A 15,742-nucleotide genomic window follows, 5' to 3' on the forward strand; every position below is an offset into this window, starting at 1 on the left:
GCAGCATGCACTCCAGGGATCTTCTCTTTAATTCATGACCAGTAACTTCGAAGGTCATAAACCTAGAATTAGTAGAGCATAGTATAGTTTCGGTAAACATAACAACGGTTCCACGGGTCGCGTTGCATGGGAGCAGCCACCAGAACCTCAAATCTCAGGCACCCACCATCACCTGGTTGGGCGTGGCACGCTTAACCCCATCGGGGAAGGCCGCATCCCCTGAAGTAATGTACAGCGAGAACAAAAGCGACCAAACATCGCGTATCTTTTATCTCAACACTCGACCCCGACACTTGGGTTCCTTCTTATCTACCTGTTACTTAATCTAGATTCTTCACTTATTTCCTTCCAGCATCGCGTTGCTGCTCGTCGCCTTTGTCTCACACCCTCCCGCACGACGCGAAACCCCTGTCAACATTTAATCAGCCCGCGCCGATCGCGCTCCTACAGCATCAACCATCCATGATCCTCCCAAATCTGTCATTTTAGGGTTGGACAATACGATGGAGGTCGCCTCTCCAGGGGTGTCAAATGGCGTGTCTACGTCAGACACGGCTAATTTCGTGGATTCGGGCGCTGTGATCCAGTACCTGACGGAAGTGCTCCAGGTGACACTGGGCGCTTTGAAATCAGAGTTAGAGAGCGCCGGGAGCCTGCTCTCAGAGGCAAGGTACAGTGAGACAGTACAGCGATGCACGCGATTTGCTTCGGAGCCACAAGTTGCACTCTACGTGCAGAAGGACATTGCGGCTGCTGAAGAAACAAATGACGAGACCGAGAGTCCCGGTGAGTCCACCCGCCTCTCTACTGCGCCGAGTGACTTTGATTTGACTGTATACATGTGCGTATAGACTCAACAGTGCAGTATGTCTACACCGTCTCCCCCGAGATTTCCTCTGCCTCGACCACCGTTTCGTCAGTTGCCTTTATCAAACGTCCTGCTCCCATCGACCCGGCCCTTCCTATAGCTGCGCAAATTCAAGTGATGAACCTGCCTGGTCTTGCGGCTCTCAACAATTCCCAGTCACAACAGGGGACTTCTCTGTCGCCGTATCAGATTATACATCTGCTCCTTCACCACGGCCTCAGTCCATATTTCGAAGCCTACACTCGGAACCAGGAGACAGCCGCCGGCACGAAGTCAAGAGGAGATACCGAGGCGAAGACCGGTATTCCAGGGACAAAGAAGAAGTTTGCAGAACTAGAATTGGGCTTGCAGCACCTGCAACAGAATGTGGAGATTCCGGCTCTGAACCTTCCTCTGCATGAGGTTGTCCAGGCTGCGTTGAAGGAAGCCGAATTGAAGGGAATCAAGCCGTCCGTCGAGCTGATTCCCGCAACGGTTTTGGATAGCAGTGCTTTCACGAACAGCATCCAAAATACCGTCAATGGCTGGATTAGGTCAATCCAGACCATTACTAAGATGTCGCGGGATCCAGACGGCGATTCGGCATCACCAGAAGTTAATTTCTGGTTGTCATTGGAATCTGCTCTCGAGGGTATCGAGGCTCAACTCCAAAGCGATGGAGTTAGATTGACAATGGATATTCTCCGCCATGCGAAGCGATACCAACCTACCCTTAGTTTCGTTGCGGACACTGGGCTGAAAGACGCCACTGAATTGGTCCAAAAGTACAATCAACTGATGCGAGACTTCCCGCTGGATGAGCTGTTGTCCGCTACCTCCTTGCAGAAGATCCAGGAGTCACTGGGTTTGATCTTCACTCATCTGAACAAGAAGCTCAAGATTTGCCCGTACCCCATCAGGCGTGCGCTTTCACTTGTTGAAGCTATCTCTGGTGACCTTGACAAGAAGGTTCATGAGCTGATCAAAGGCCGGGAAATTTTGCACCTGGACTACAGGGAATTCAGATCATTGGTGAAAATCACCCAAGCTATTTGGCGTACATGGGACGAGAACCTGAAAGAATTCACCAATGTCGCCCGAGACTCCACGCGACGCCGAAACGAGAAGTTCATCCCCATTAAAATCAATCCCAAGCACGACAAGACGCGCGAACGACTCAAGTACATCGATACTTTCAGGGTTAATCACGAGCAACTCCAGAAGACCATAATCAATGTTCTTGGCCCGAAAAGCTCTTCACCTGTAGAAATTGGTGCTGGCGTTGATACCGACGAGGCTGTTATTGTGGAGGAAATTGGCGATGTCGATGCTGTCGAGGAAGTCACTCACGCCTACGATGCTTTGAAGAATGTGGATGTGTTGGATGTTTCGCCTGAAGGTGCTCGTGCCTGGGAGCAGGCCGAGATCGCCTACAGTGAGCGTACATCTCGCGTCGAGAACTCGATCATCGCTCGCCTTCGCGATCGTCTTGCAACGGCCAAGAACGCCAATGAGATGTTCCGTGTCTTCTCCAAATTCAACGCTCTCCTCGTTCGCCCTAAAATCCGCGGTGCGATTGGCGAGTATCAAACGCAGCTCATTGACAACGTCAAGCGTGACATCTCTGCCCTGCATGAGCGCTTCAAGCAACAATATGGTCATTCCGAGGCTCACGCCATGGCTCAATTGCGTGACCTGCCGCCCGTCTCTGGCGCGATTATCTGGGCCCGGCAGATTGAACGGCAGCTGGATGGCTACATGCGCAAGGTTGAGAATGTCTTGGGAGAGGACTGGCATTTACACACCGAAGGCCAAAAGCTGCAAGCCGAAGGTAATCTATTCCGCAAGAAGCTTGACACGCGCCCAGTATTTGAATCGTGGCTTTGGGATGTCCAGAGACGCCACATCACTATTTCCGGACGGCTTTTCAATATTGTCCGTAACCGGGCTGCTGGAAATACCTTGGAACTGGCAGTGAACTTCGATGCGCAAATCATTGCATTGTTCAAAGAGGTCCGCAATCTCATCTGGTTGAACTTCCAAGTGCCCCATGCTGTTAACAATATCTCCAAAGAGGCAAAGCGCGTCTACCCCTACGCCATAAGCCTGATGGAGAGTGTTCGGACTCTGCTTCAGACGAACCGGACCATTGCTTCTATGTCCGATGTTGCCATTCTTCTCAACGGCTACGTGAATGACTCTCAGGCCATGATCAGCAAAGGTATACCTCTCCGTTGGGAATCTTTTGTTCATTCCTATGAGCTCCACGTCAAGCAGTCTGCCCTGGCCAACGGCACCATCGAGGCTGCCATTCCCGGCCGTACTGAGAGCAAGCATGTCCAGTTCGTCCGCGAGTTCGCAGGCTCGGCATCCGTTCTTCAGTCAAAGACTGCTGTTCTATCTACCATTCACGAGAGCATACTGAAATCAACTCACGAGCTGAAGACGTGCCCCTATGACTCTGCAGCATTCAAACAGCGCCTGGATGCCATTCAGGTTGCCGTCGACAAACTTAATCTCGAAAACTATGTCAACCTTGAATACTGGGTTTCTGAGCTTAATGGAAAGATCGAAGCCATCCTTCGTGATCGACTTCATCGCGCTATCCGTGAATGGGTTGTTACTTTCCAGCAATCTCGAAATGAGCAGACGTCTCTCCAGTCTCACATTGGCACTAATGAAGCAGAGTCCATGGCCTACAACATTGAATTCCCTGAGCTATTTCATGAGATCTCGATGAAGAATCAAGTTCTCCACCTTGATCCACCATTGCAATTTGCCCGTGCTAGCTGGTTCTCACACTTTGATGCATGGCTTGGGGTAGTTTGTAACCTCGAGAAGATCAAGGCTTCCCGCTACCAAATCTCCATTGAAGTCCAGAACGTTCGGCAATCAGACGCTTGCTTTGCTTCTCTTCCGCAGCACTGCACTGAAGAGCTCAACCAAGTTTACGGTGTGGTTGAAGGCAGACTCAGAGAGGTCTCTGAGTACGTTGATAAGTGGCTGCAATTCCAGTCCCTTTGGGATTTGCAATCCGAGCAGGTATACGACATCCTGGGTGACGATTTGTCTCAGTGGCTCCAGTTGCTTCAAGAGATCAGAAAAAGCCGCGCCACCTTCGATACCTCGGAAGTCAGCCGTGCCTTTGGCAATATCAGGATTGACTACGAACAGGTTCAGACTAAAGTCAATGCCAAATACGATCAATGGCAACATGAAATCTTGCAGAAGTTCGGCGCCAAACTTGGTGGCCGAATGAGAGAAGTTCACTCAGAGATTGCCTCCGCCCGCCGTGACCTGGAAGGGCAAACCTTGGAGGCTTCTTCCACAGCACATGCAGTATCCTTCATTACAATTGTCCAGCAATGCAAGCGGAAGACCCGTGTCTGGGAACCAGAAGTCGACCTCTTCCGTCAGGGTCAAACCACCCTATCGCGCCAACGTTACCAATTTCCGAACGACTGGCTTCACGTTGAAAATGTTGATGGCGAGTGGGCGGCATTGAATGAGCTACTTGCCCGGAAAAGCAAGATTGTCCAGGATCAGACCGAAGGCCTCCGTGCCAAGATCACCGCTGAAGACCGCGTCATCAATGACAAGATCATTGAGGTCATTGCCCAATGGAACGACGAGAAGCCGGTGTCCGGTACAATCCCTCCTGATGAAGCATCGCGCTCATTGAGCTCCTTCCAGTCTCGTCTTGAATCTCTCCAGTCTGAGTTTGAGATGGTGTCCAGGGCGAAAGAAGCTCTTGATCTCCCCTCCAGTGCAGAGTCATCCCTGCCTGCAATTCTTGAGGAGGTTCAGGACTTTATGTCCGTATGGGCGGCTTTGTCGACCATCTGGAAGAGTCTGAATGATCTTCGTGATGGGTTATGGACTAGTGTTCAACCTCGCAAGCTCCGTCAAGCTCTTGATGGTTTGATCAAGATGACCAAGGAAATGCCAAGCCGAATGAGACAATATGCGGCGTTTGAACACATCCAAAATGTGCTGCGGCAGCTGTTGAAGGTCAATTCTTTGCTCTCCGACATGAAGTCTGAGGCTGTGAAAGAGCGACACTGGCAAAAGATTTACAAGTCATTGAAACCTGGAAAGCGATTCTCTCTCGTGTCTCTGACTCTCGGTGATGTCTGGGACCTGCAGCTGGCAACCAGTGAGACCATCATCCGCAATGTTATTACTCAGGCACAAGGTGAGATGGCACTAGAGGAATTTTTGAAGTCTGTCCGTGAGACCTGGCAAAACTACTCCCTGGACTTGGTCAACTACCAGAACAAGTGCCGTCTCATCCGTGGCTTTGATGACCTTTTCGCCAAGTGTAGCGAGAATCTGAATTCTCTCCAGGCGATGAGGCATTCTCCCTACTACAAAGAATTCGAGGAAGAGGCGTCGTCCTGGGAAGACAAATTGAACCGTGTCCACGTTCTGTTTGATGTCTGGATTGACGTCCAGAGACAATGGGTTTACTTGGAGGGTGTCTTCACCGGCAATGCTGACATCAGACATCTTCTTCCTCTCGAGTCGAGCCGCTTCCAGAACATCAACTCTGAGTTCTTCGCGGTCATGAAGAAGGTGTACAAGTCACCGTTTGTTTTAGACGTGCTTGCAATCAATGGTGTCCAGAAGTCTCTGGAGAGATTAGCTGAGCTGCTGAACAAGATCCAGAAGGCGCTTGGTGAATATTTGGAGCGGGAGCGTGTTTCCTTCCCTCGTTTCTATTTCGTCGGTGATGAGGACTTGCTGGAGATCATTGGTAACAGCAATGACATCTTCCGCGTCGCTAAGCATTTCAAGAAGATGTTCGCTGGTCTCTCTGGTCTTCTCATGGATGATGACAACAATATTGTTGGCTTTACTTCTAAGGAGGGTGAGGAAGTCCGTCTAAAGAAAGAGGTCAACCTTCTCAAGACCCCTAGAATCAATGACTGGCTCTCTGCGCTGGAGAACAACATGAAATTGACTTTGGCTGAACTCCTTGCCGAAGCCGTCGAGCAGTTCGATACTCTCTACAACACTGCCGACGTAGACCGAACCGCCTTCAACGATTTCCTTGCGAACTACCCTGCTCAAATTGTGGTCCTTGCCAGTCAGGTAGTATGGACCAATGCAGTGCAGAAGTCTTTGGAGGACGGTGGCACCAACCTCCCTGCATTATACGATGCCGAAGTCAGAATTCTTGAATTGTTAGCCGCCACTGTGCTGGGCGAGCTTGATGCCATTACACGCAAGAAATGTGAACATATGATCACTGAATTTGTGCACCAACGAGATGCCATTTCCAAGCTCATTCAGTTCAACGCAACGACAGCCTCCCACTACATGTGGCTGCTTCAGATGCGCTATGTCTACAGGCCCGAGGGTGATTTCTTGCAGCGTCTCTACGTTCACATGGCGAATGCCAAGCTTAACTATGGCTTTGAGTATTTGGGTGTTCCAGAGCGTCTTGTCCGCACTCCCCTCACAGACCGCTGTTTCCTTACCCTCACCCAGGCTTTGTGCCAGAGACTCGGTGGCTCTCCTTACGGCCCAGCTGGCACCGGCAAGACCGAGTCAGTCAAAGCACTTGGTCTCCAGCTTGGTCGTTTCACTCTCGTCTTTTGCTGTGACGACACTTTCGATTTCCAGGCCATGGGTCGTATTTTCCTCGGTATCTGCCAGGTTGGTGCTTGGGGTTGTTTCGACGAGTTCAATCGTTTGGAGGAGAGAATCTTGTCTGCTGTTTCTCAGCAAATTCAGAATATCCAGATTGGCTTGCGCAAAATAGAAGAGGATCCAAAATCCGCGATCGAACTTGTCGGCAGGTCACTAGCGGTCAATTCTAACACGGGAATATTCATCACAATGAACCCTGGCTACGCCGGACGGTCGAACTTGCCTGACAATTTGAAGAAGTTGTTCCGCAGTGTTGCCATGTCTAAGCCAGACAAGGAGCTCATTGCGGAGGTTATGCTTTTCTCCCAGGGTTTCAAGCAGGCCAAGCCCTTATCCAAGCAGACAGTGCCATTCTTCGACCACTGCGCCTCTGCACTGTCTAAGCAAGCGCACTATGACTTTGGTCTCCGGGCCTTGAAGAGCGTTCTTGTCAGCTCCGGTGGTCTTAAACGTACCCGCCTGGCCAATTCCGAGGGAGAACTAGGCCCTGACGAAGTTATCGAACCTCAGATCATCGTTCAAAGTTTGCGCGAGACCATCGCCCCCAAGCTAGTTCAAGAGGATGTTGAGCGGATGCTCGAGATTCAAGTGCAAGACTTCCCTGGCGTGGATTATGTGCCTGCTAACTTCGAAGAGCTTACTCGGGCGATTCGTGACATTGCCCGCGAACAGCACTTCGTGGATAGCGAAATGTGGATTGCCAAGGCGCTGCAGCTCTATCAGATCCAAAGTATCCACCATGGTGTCATGATGGTTGGAAAGTCAGGAGCTGGAAAATCAGCCGCCTGGAAGATTCTGCTCCAAGCCATGCAGCGTGTTGAAGGCGTGGAAGGCGTATCCCACATCATAGACTCCAAGGTTATGTCCAAGGAAGCCTTGTACGGTAACCTCGACGGTACCACCCGTGAATGGACTGATGGTCTTTTCACTGGAATTCTCCGCAAGATCGTCGATAACCTTCGAGGCGAGGACAGCAAGCGTCATTGGATCGTTTTTGACGGTGACGTTGATCCAGAGTGGGTTGAAAACCTAAACAGTGTTTTGGATGACAACAAGCTTCTTACGTTGCCTAACGGTGAACGTCTTAATTTGCCCCCGAACGTTCGCATAATGTTTGAAGTTGAGACGCTCAAGTATGCCACACTTGCCACTGTCAGTCGTTGTGGTATGGTGTGGTTCAACGCTGATACCGTTACTCCTTTGATGATGATCACCAACTATGTTGAGAGTCTGAAGACGAAGACATTTGAAGATTTGGACGAAGATAATGCTCCAGCTGGAACGGCTGCTGCCAGAACCCAGGACACTCAGGAGGCGCTGTCCACCATTCTCAAGCAATTTCTCGAAACTGACGGTCTTGTTCTTAAGGCCCTCGAGCAATCGAAAAATTACAATCATATCATGGAGTTCACGGACATCCGCGCTCTCAACACGCTTTTTAGCTTACTGAACAAGGCCTGTCGTAATGTCTTGGAGTACAATATCCAGCACATCGACTTCCCACTCGATCCTGAGCAGATCGAGTCATACATCTCCAAGAAAATTTTGCTCACTCTGGTTTGGTCTTTCACTGGTGACTGTCCGCTAAGTGATCGTAAAGCCTTTGGTCAGTACATCACCGGAATGTCAACCATCGACCTCCCGCCAGATGGTGACTCGTCGCTCATTGACTTCGACGTTACTCTTCCGAAGTCTGAGTGGACAAGTTGGCAGTCACAAGTTCCTTCAATCGAAATCAATACACACTCCATCACACAAACCGACGTCATTATCCCAACAGTTGATACTGTTCGACACGAGGATGTGCTATACTCGTGGCTCGCCGAGCACAAGCCTCTACTTCTTTGCGGCCCTCCTGGATCCGGTAAGACTATGACGCTCTTTGCTGCCTTGAGGAAATTGCCAAACATGGAGGTTGTTGGTCTCAACTTCTCCAGCGCGACTACTCCTGATCTCTTGATCAAGACCTTTGAACAGTACTGCGAGTACAAGAAGACCCTCAATGGTGTGGTGATGTCTCCCAACCAGATTGGTCGCTGGCTAGTCATCTTCTGTGACGAAATCAACTTGCCTGCGCCTGATCGTTATGGTACGCAGCGAGCTATCTCATTCCTGCGTCAGCTCGTGGAGCAGAATGGCTTCTGGCGGACTTCTGACAAGACCTGGGTCAGTCTGGATCGCATTCAATTTGTCGGTGCCTGTAATCCCCCGACCGATGCTGGTCGTACTGCCATGGGCGAGAGGTTCCTGCGTCATGCCCCTCTGATTATGGTCGATTATCCTGGCGAAATTTCACTCAACCAGATCTATGGTACCTTTAACACCGCAATTCTCAAAGTGACGTCGATGCTTCGCGGATACGCCGAAGCTCTTACCAAGGCCATGGTCCAGTTCTACCTTGAATCACAGTCAAGGTTTACCCCGGAAATCCAACCTCACTACGTGTACTCCCCTCGTGAGCTTACTCGCTGGGTTCGCGGAGTTTATGAAGCCATCCAATCTGCTGAACACTTGCAAGTCGAAGGGCTTGTACGGATCTGGGCCCATGAGGCCTTGCGTTTGTTCCAAGATAGATTGGTTGCCGAAGATGAGAGAGTTTGGACTGCTGACGCTGTTCGACGCATTGCCTTGGAGCACTTCCCCACACTTGATGCGGACGTGGCACTGAAGGGACCGATCCTCTTCTCAAACTGGCTCTCGAAGGACTACGTTCCAGTTGGACAGGAAGAACTGCGTGAATTTGTTAAGGCCCGCCTGAAGACCTTCTGTGAGGAAGAGGTCGATGTTCCTCTGGTACTGTTCAATGATGTTCTGGAGCATGCACTACGTATCGACAGAGTCTTCCGCCAGCCACAAGGCCACCTGATTCTCATTGGTGTGAGTGGAAGTGGAAAGACAACTTTGTCACGCTTCGTCGCTTGGATGAACGGTCTCAAGGTCTTCCAAATTAAAGTGCACGGCAAGTACTCATCAGAGGATTTCGACGACGACTTGCGGAGTGTTCTGCGTCGTGCAGGCTGCAAGGGCGAAAAGATTTGCTTCGTCATGGACGAGTCAAACGTCCTTGACTCTGGATTTCTGGAGCGCATGAACACCCTGCTTGCAAATGCAGAGGTTCCTGGTCTTTTTGAGGGTGACGAATTCTCCTCCTTGATGACTGCTTGTAAAGAAGGTGCCCAGCGCCAAGGTCTACTTCTTGATTCCCAAGAGGAGCTTTATAAGTGGTTCACACAGCAAATCGTCAAGAACCTGCATGTTGTGTTTACTATGAATCCGCCCGAGGAAGGCCTGTCTTCCAAGGCAGCCACTAGCCCGGCTCTTTTCAATCGTTGTGTGCTCAACTGGATGGGTGATTGGTCGGATCAGGCCCTCTTCCAAGTCGGCTCTGAACTCACCCAGTCAGTCGATTTGGACAAGGCCAATTTTGTTTCACCGGACAGCATCCCGGTGGCTTACCGCGAACTGTCGCTTCCGGCCTCGCACAGAGACGCCGTCGTCAACTCCATGGTATACTTCCATCATTCATTGCATCGCGTCAACCTTCGTTTGCAGAAACAGCAAGGCCGGACAACCTATCTGACTCCTCGACACTACCTTGACTTCGTTGCTCAGTATGTGAAGCTATTTAATGAGAAGCGCGAGGATCTTGAGGAGCAGCAACGGCATCTCAATGTTGGTCTTGAGAAGCTCCGTGACACCGTCGACAAAGTCAGCGACCTGCGAGCTAGTCTAGCCCAGAAGAAAACCCAGCTAGAGAAGAAGGACACGGAGGCAAACGAGAAGCTTCAGCGCATGGTTGCTGATCAACAGGAAGCAGAGCAGCGGAAGCAAGTTTCGTTGGAGGTGCAAGCAGCATTGGAGAAGCAGAACAACGAAGTGGCAACACGGAAGGAAGTAGTCTTGCACGATTTGGCTAGGGCCGAGCCTGCAGTTGTGGAAGCCCAGAAGAGCGTGAGCAACATCAAACGTCAGCATCTCACTGAAGTGCGATCTATGGGCAACCCCCCAGCTAGTGTCAGACTCGCTATGGAAGCCGTGTGCACACTACTGGGTCACAAGGTCGACAGCTGGAAAACGATTCAGGGCATTGTGCGCAGGGACGACTTCATCGCTAGCATTGTGAACTACGACAATGAGCGCCAGATGACCCGCAGCCACCGTGTTAAGATGCAGAACGAATTCTTGTCCAAGGAAGACTTCACCTACGAACGTGTCAACCGTGCAAGTAAGGCTTGCGGTCCTTTGGTTCAGTGGGTCGAGGCCCAAGTCAACTACTCGGAGATTCTTGACCGTGTTGGACCTCTGCGAGAGGAGGTCGACCAGCTAGAGGAGCAAGCCCTGCAAACCAAGGCCGAGGCACAAGCCATCGAGAACACCATTCAAAGCCTTGAAAGCAGTATCGCCACCTACAAGGCCGAATATGCCGCTCTTATCAGCGAAACCCAAGCTATCAAGACAGAGATGTCCCGTGTCCAGTTCAAGGTTGATCGAAGTGTCCGTCTTCTCGATAGTCTGGCATCAGAGCGTGAGCGTTGGGAAGATGGCAGCAAGTCTTTCGAGACTCAAATCAGCACTCTCGTTGGCGATGTTCTCATTGCCGCAGCCTTCCTCGCCTACGCTGGCCTTTACGATCAACAATTTAGAAAGGCAATGATTGACGATTGGGTTCACCAGCTAGCTCAATCCGGCATCAACTTCAAGCCTCACAATCCTATCACGGAATACTTGTCCAATGCTGACGAGCGGCTGACTTGGCAAGAGAATTCTCTCCCGGTGGATGACCTTTGCACGGAGAATGCCATCATCCTGAAGCGTTTCAACAGATACCCTCTAATTGTTGATCCGTCAGGCCGTGTGACTGAGTTCTTGCAGAAGGAAAGCAAAGACCGGAAACTCACTGTGACAAGCTTCTTGGATGATTCCTTTGTCAAGCAGCTAGAGAGTGCCCTACGTTTCGGAAATCCGATTCTCATCCAGGATGCAGAGCACTTGGATCCCATTCTTAACCACGTTCTCAATAAGGAGTACCAGAAAACTGGAGGTCGTGTACTCATTCAACTTGGCAGGCAGGAGATCGATTTCTCGCCTTCCTTCAAGTTGTTTTTGTCGACTAGAGATCCCTCTGCTTCATTCCCACCGGACATTTGCAGTCGAACAACCTTCGTTAACTTCACCGTCACCCAGAGCAGCTTGCAGACTCAGTCGCTCAACGATGTTCTGAAATTCGAACGTCCAGATGTTGACGAGCGTCGTAACAATCTGGTTAAGATGCAAGGAGAATTCAAGGTACACCTTCGACAGCTTGAGAAGCGCCTATTGCAGGCGCTTAATGAGTCTCGCGGCAATATTCTCGATGACGACAACGTGATTGAAACTCTTGAGACCCTCAAGAAGGAGGCTGCTGAGATCTCCAGGAAGATGTCTGAGACGGAGGGCGTCATGTCTGAGGTGGAGACTGTCACCCAGCAGTACAACATTATCGCCCGCGCATGCAGTGCTGTTTTTGCGGTTCTTGAGCAGCTTCACCACATCAACCACTTCTACCAGTTCTCTCTTCAGTACTTCGTGGACATCTTCAACTCCGTTTTGTATCAGAACCAGCGCTTGGCTCAAGAGAAGGATCATTCTGCCCGCGTTCAGATCATCATTCGAGACCTGTTCATTACCACTTTCCAACGAACATCTCTGGGTCTCGTTCAGAAGGACCGTATCACACTGGCGATACTTCTTGCCCAGGCCACTCCTTTCCCCATGGACAGGACCATTCTAGACCGTATCCTGGATGAGTCTGTCCAAGATACAGACCTCTCGACGACGGGAGATTCTCGCGAACAGGTCATGAACAAGCTTCTCAACATGTCAATCTTCAAGGAGTTTGTTCCAAACATCCCTCAAGATCAATGGGATCAATTCTTCGGCGAAGAGCTTGCAGAGAATGTCGTTCCAGTCGTTTGGGAAGAGGGCGCCTCGCATCTTGATCAGCTGCTCCGATCATTGTTGCTTGTGAAACTTTGCCGAATGGACCGATTTGTGCCAACTGCCGAACGCTTCATTGAGGCCGTCTTTGGCCGTGAGCTCTTTGATGGTAGCGGCGACCTCAAGGACGTGGTCGATCAGGTCACTGCGACCACGCCCATTGCTCTCAGCTCCAGCCCAGGCTTCGACGCCAGCTACAAGGTCGACGCCCTGGTTGAGCGCTCTCGCGCAACCTGCGCAAACATTGCTATGGGCTCGAATGAAGGTCTCGAGAGCGCTGACAAGGCTATCAGCAATGCAGCCGCTACTGGTAGCTGGGTGCTAGTCAAAAATGTTCACTTGGCGCCTTCATGGCTACAGAGTTTGGAGAAGAGACTGGATTCACTCAAGCCTCACAAAGAGTTCCGACTCTTCCTGTCCATGGAATCCAGCCCCAAGATTCCAGTGAACCTGATCCGGGCCTCTCGTGTGCTGATGTATGAGCAGCCTGCCGGTGTTCGAGCCAACATGAAGGATTCACTATCTTCATTGACCAATCGGGCCACAAAGCCCCCCGTCGAGAAGGCTCGTGTGTATTTGCTCCTCTGCTTCTTCCACGCTGTGATTCAAGAACGACTTCGCTACGCGCCCAACCTTGGTTGGAAGGGCTTCTGGGAGTTCAATGATAGCGACGTAAGTACCCCCTCTTTGAATCTGCTCTTTTACAATGTTGACTCTTCGGAAACAGTACGAGTGCTCGGCCTTCATCATCGATCACTGGGTGGACACTGTTGCCCAAGGTCGTTCCAATGTTGCCCCTCAAAAGCTTCCCTGGGAGATGATCCGCACCCTGATTTCAGAGATGTATGGCGGTAAAATTGATGACGCCGCTGACTTCCAGCAACTGGAAGGCCTGGTGAACAAGTTCCTTACACCTGCCGCATTCGAAGATGACTACAAACTCGTCTCTGGCGTCGAGAACGACAACCTCTTGGCCCTCCCTGCCACCACCAGTATGCGCGACTTCATCGGCTGGGTGAACAACTTGCCGGAGCGTGAGCCACCTACCTATCTGGGTCTTCCGGCCAACGCAGAGAAACTGTTGCTCGTCGGCCATGGTCGCAAGATGATTTCTGACCTGTCGCGGGTGACTACTCTGCTAGACGAAGGCGAGCAGCTGATGGTTGACAATTAATTTCCTTTGTATCTGCTCTCTGGATTGGAGTTGGAAGTGGCTTGCCTCTAGACTACGGATTGTGGGAGAATGTCTCTGTACCCCAAAGACCGCTGGCGGGATGCTCTTCTATCTCTTCTTGTTTCTCACATTTATTCACTGTATTTTACTTGAATTTCATATTTGTACAGTTTCTCTTATTTCCTTTCCAGGGCTGTCTTCTTGCTGCACAATCACTCCTATCCCGCAGTCTAATGTACTTGGTCCGTTCATGAACATGCATTTGTCTTCTCATATGATGTCGTATTGAAGAGACTAAGCAAACAAATGACAAGACCCTTCGGTATACGTGATATCCTAGGGTGTATCCTATGATTGGATTTCAGGTACGACCCAGAGAGGAATATGGTCAATAGCATTAAGTATCCAGTATACAGTCTGTGGAATGTCTGGTTCGCATGAGGCAGCCGGTGTAAGGGCCTGTAGCACATAATGTAGAATGACTCGAACAAAACGCCAACGAAGCCCCGCAAATGGGACGATGTCCTATGTACGTAGGTGTAGAGAAGACTAGCCCATCGGATTTACGAGATGAAGGTCGACTCTGAAAACATGAAGCCCTCCTCAACGAACTCGGTGTCGCCAATCTTCAGCTTCAGCGACAACCTTTCCTTTGGCGAGAACTGCAAGAGTACATTAGCGTTCGAAGGGGTAGAGTGGAGAACACATGAGAAAGAGAGGCATACCTGGAAAATGTACGGTCTGGTACCCGCCACGCTACCGGCAATGGCCTTGATGAAGCCGGGCACTTCACCCATCACATCAATGCGGTCCTGTCGCTTGCCAAGAGAACCATCTACGACGGCAGAGACCTCTTGGCCATCGGCGGTCTTGCCGGTCCATTCCCATTTGATGGAGGTGGGCTCGGGCCAGTCGCTCTCCGGGTCTTGTGTGAAAGCGGTGTGAGTAGCAGTGTTGGTGACACCTGCGTAAATGATCTCGTCATCCTTCAGGATACCACCAACGTTGACCTTGGTAGAGCCGTAGGAGGGAGGAGTGGTATACTCCATCATAATGGCGGAGTAAGTGGGTGTTTGGAAGTTGATGAAGTTCCACCGGGCAGCTGTGGATTTTGGTCAGCCACTGCTATATCGGGAGAAATATCCAAGACTAAGGAATACTGACCTGCGTGGTGTGGCTTCATGCCCTGAATAGCGGGGATGAATACTCCACGGCCGGCGAGGTCGTATGTCTTCTCCTTCGTAGTAATTGTGCCCTCGACAGCACAGCGGGCCCAGAAAGCATGGCTCATAGAGCCCCAGGGGTTCTTGGGGTCAGTGCCAAAGTGGGAAGTTCCATCCTTGCCGACAGCAAAGCCCGGCGCCTTGCGGGTAAACTTCAGATCGACCAGGCTGTCGGGGTTGACAGTGGACTTGATAGTGTAAGAGTCGCCCTCCTCATTGAGAGTGATTGTCAGGTTATCGGCGCCGAAGCAAAGCATATGCTCATCAAACATGAAGTTGGAAAGAGGATCCGAGTGCCAGATATGCGGGGCATCGCCCTCAAGGTTGAAGATCTTCGTGTTGAAGTGCGCGGTAGTGTGAATACCCCTATGGATCCGAACAGGATGAGAAGAAACGGGTTAGTCGCTGCCGAATAATATGCATATATTGCATAGTCGAAGTGAACTTAAGCAACCAAGAGGGAGGGGAAAACCAGGGTATGCTCACGCGATGTTGCTGTAGATGACCTGGACCATGACCAAAGTTCCATTGTCGGCCATGATGTAAAAGGTCTGGGTCTCGACATTGGTGTATTGAAGAGCCTTCCATCGTAGATTTTCCTTGGTCATGATGGTGTAGGGCGTCTCGTCGGCCTGCTGGGCAACCGACTGGATCGCTTCGGGGCCATAGATGGGCTCCTGAGTGCCCACCGCGGCAGAGAGACTGCCCGCATCTTGGGGTCAGTTACCACCAACACCGAAGACCAGATGGAACGTACGTCGATTTGAGCCAGTTCATGATGATCGCAGGGAGAGTTCGCAGCTGCCGGGATAACAGTGACGAAACACAAGAGGAAAAAAAGAAAAGGGAGGTGAGAGAGAAGGGAGA

At 50.9% G+C, this 15,742-nt stretch overlaps 2 protein-coding genes across 2 annotated transcripts; one reads left to right on the forward strand and one right to left on the reverse strand.

Moving 5' to 3' along the window:
• Positions 1 to 503: 503 nt before the first annotated feature.
• On the forward strand, positions 504 to 13,652 carry N7459_003091 (uncharacterized protein; the record flags this gene model as incomplete). Its single annotated transcript, XM_056942275.1, has 3 exons — positions 504 to 786; positions 852 to 13,150; positions 13,206 to 13,652. 3 exons carry the CDS (start codon positions 504 to 506, stop codon positions 13,650 to 13,652), a joined length of 13,029 nt encoding a protein of 4,342 aa, XP_056802158.1.
• A 563-nt stretch (positions 13,653 to 14,215) lies between these two features.
• N7459_003092 (survival factor 1 family protein) lies at positions 14,216 to 15,652 on the reverse strand (the record flags this gene model as incomplete). The annotated part of the gene is made up of 5 exons (XM_056942276.1): positions 14,216 to 14,314; positions 14,378 to 14,754; positions 14,817 to 15,241; positions 15,362 to 15,577; positions 15,633 to 15,652. 5 exons carry the CDS (start codon positions 15,650 to 15,652, stop codon positions 14,216 to 14,218), a joined length of 1,137 nt encoding a protein of 378 aa, XP_056802159.1.
• Between the last annotated feature and the right edge of the window lie 90 nt (positions 15,653 to 15,742).

Source organism: Penicillium hispanicum (assembly GCF_028827665.1).
Source record: "Penicillium hispanicum strain IBT 35686 chromosome Unknown utg000003l_segment0_segment0, whole genome shotgun sequence".
NCBI lineage: Eukaryota > Fungi > Ascomycota > Eurotiomycetes > Eurotiales > Aspergillaceae > Penicillium > Penicillium hispanicum.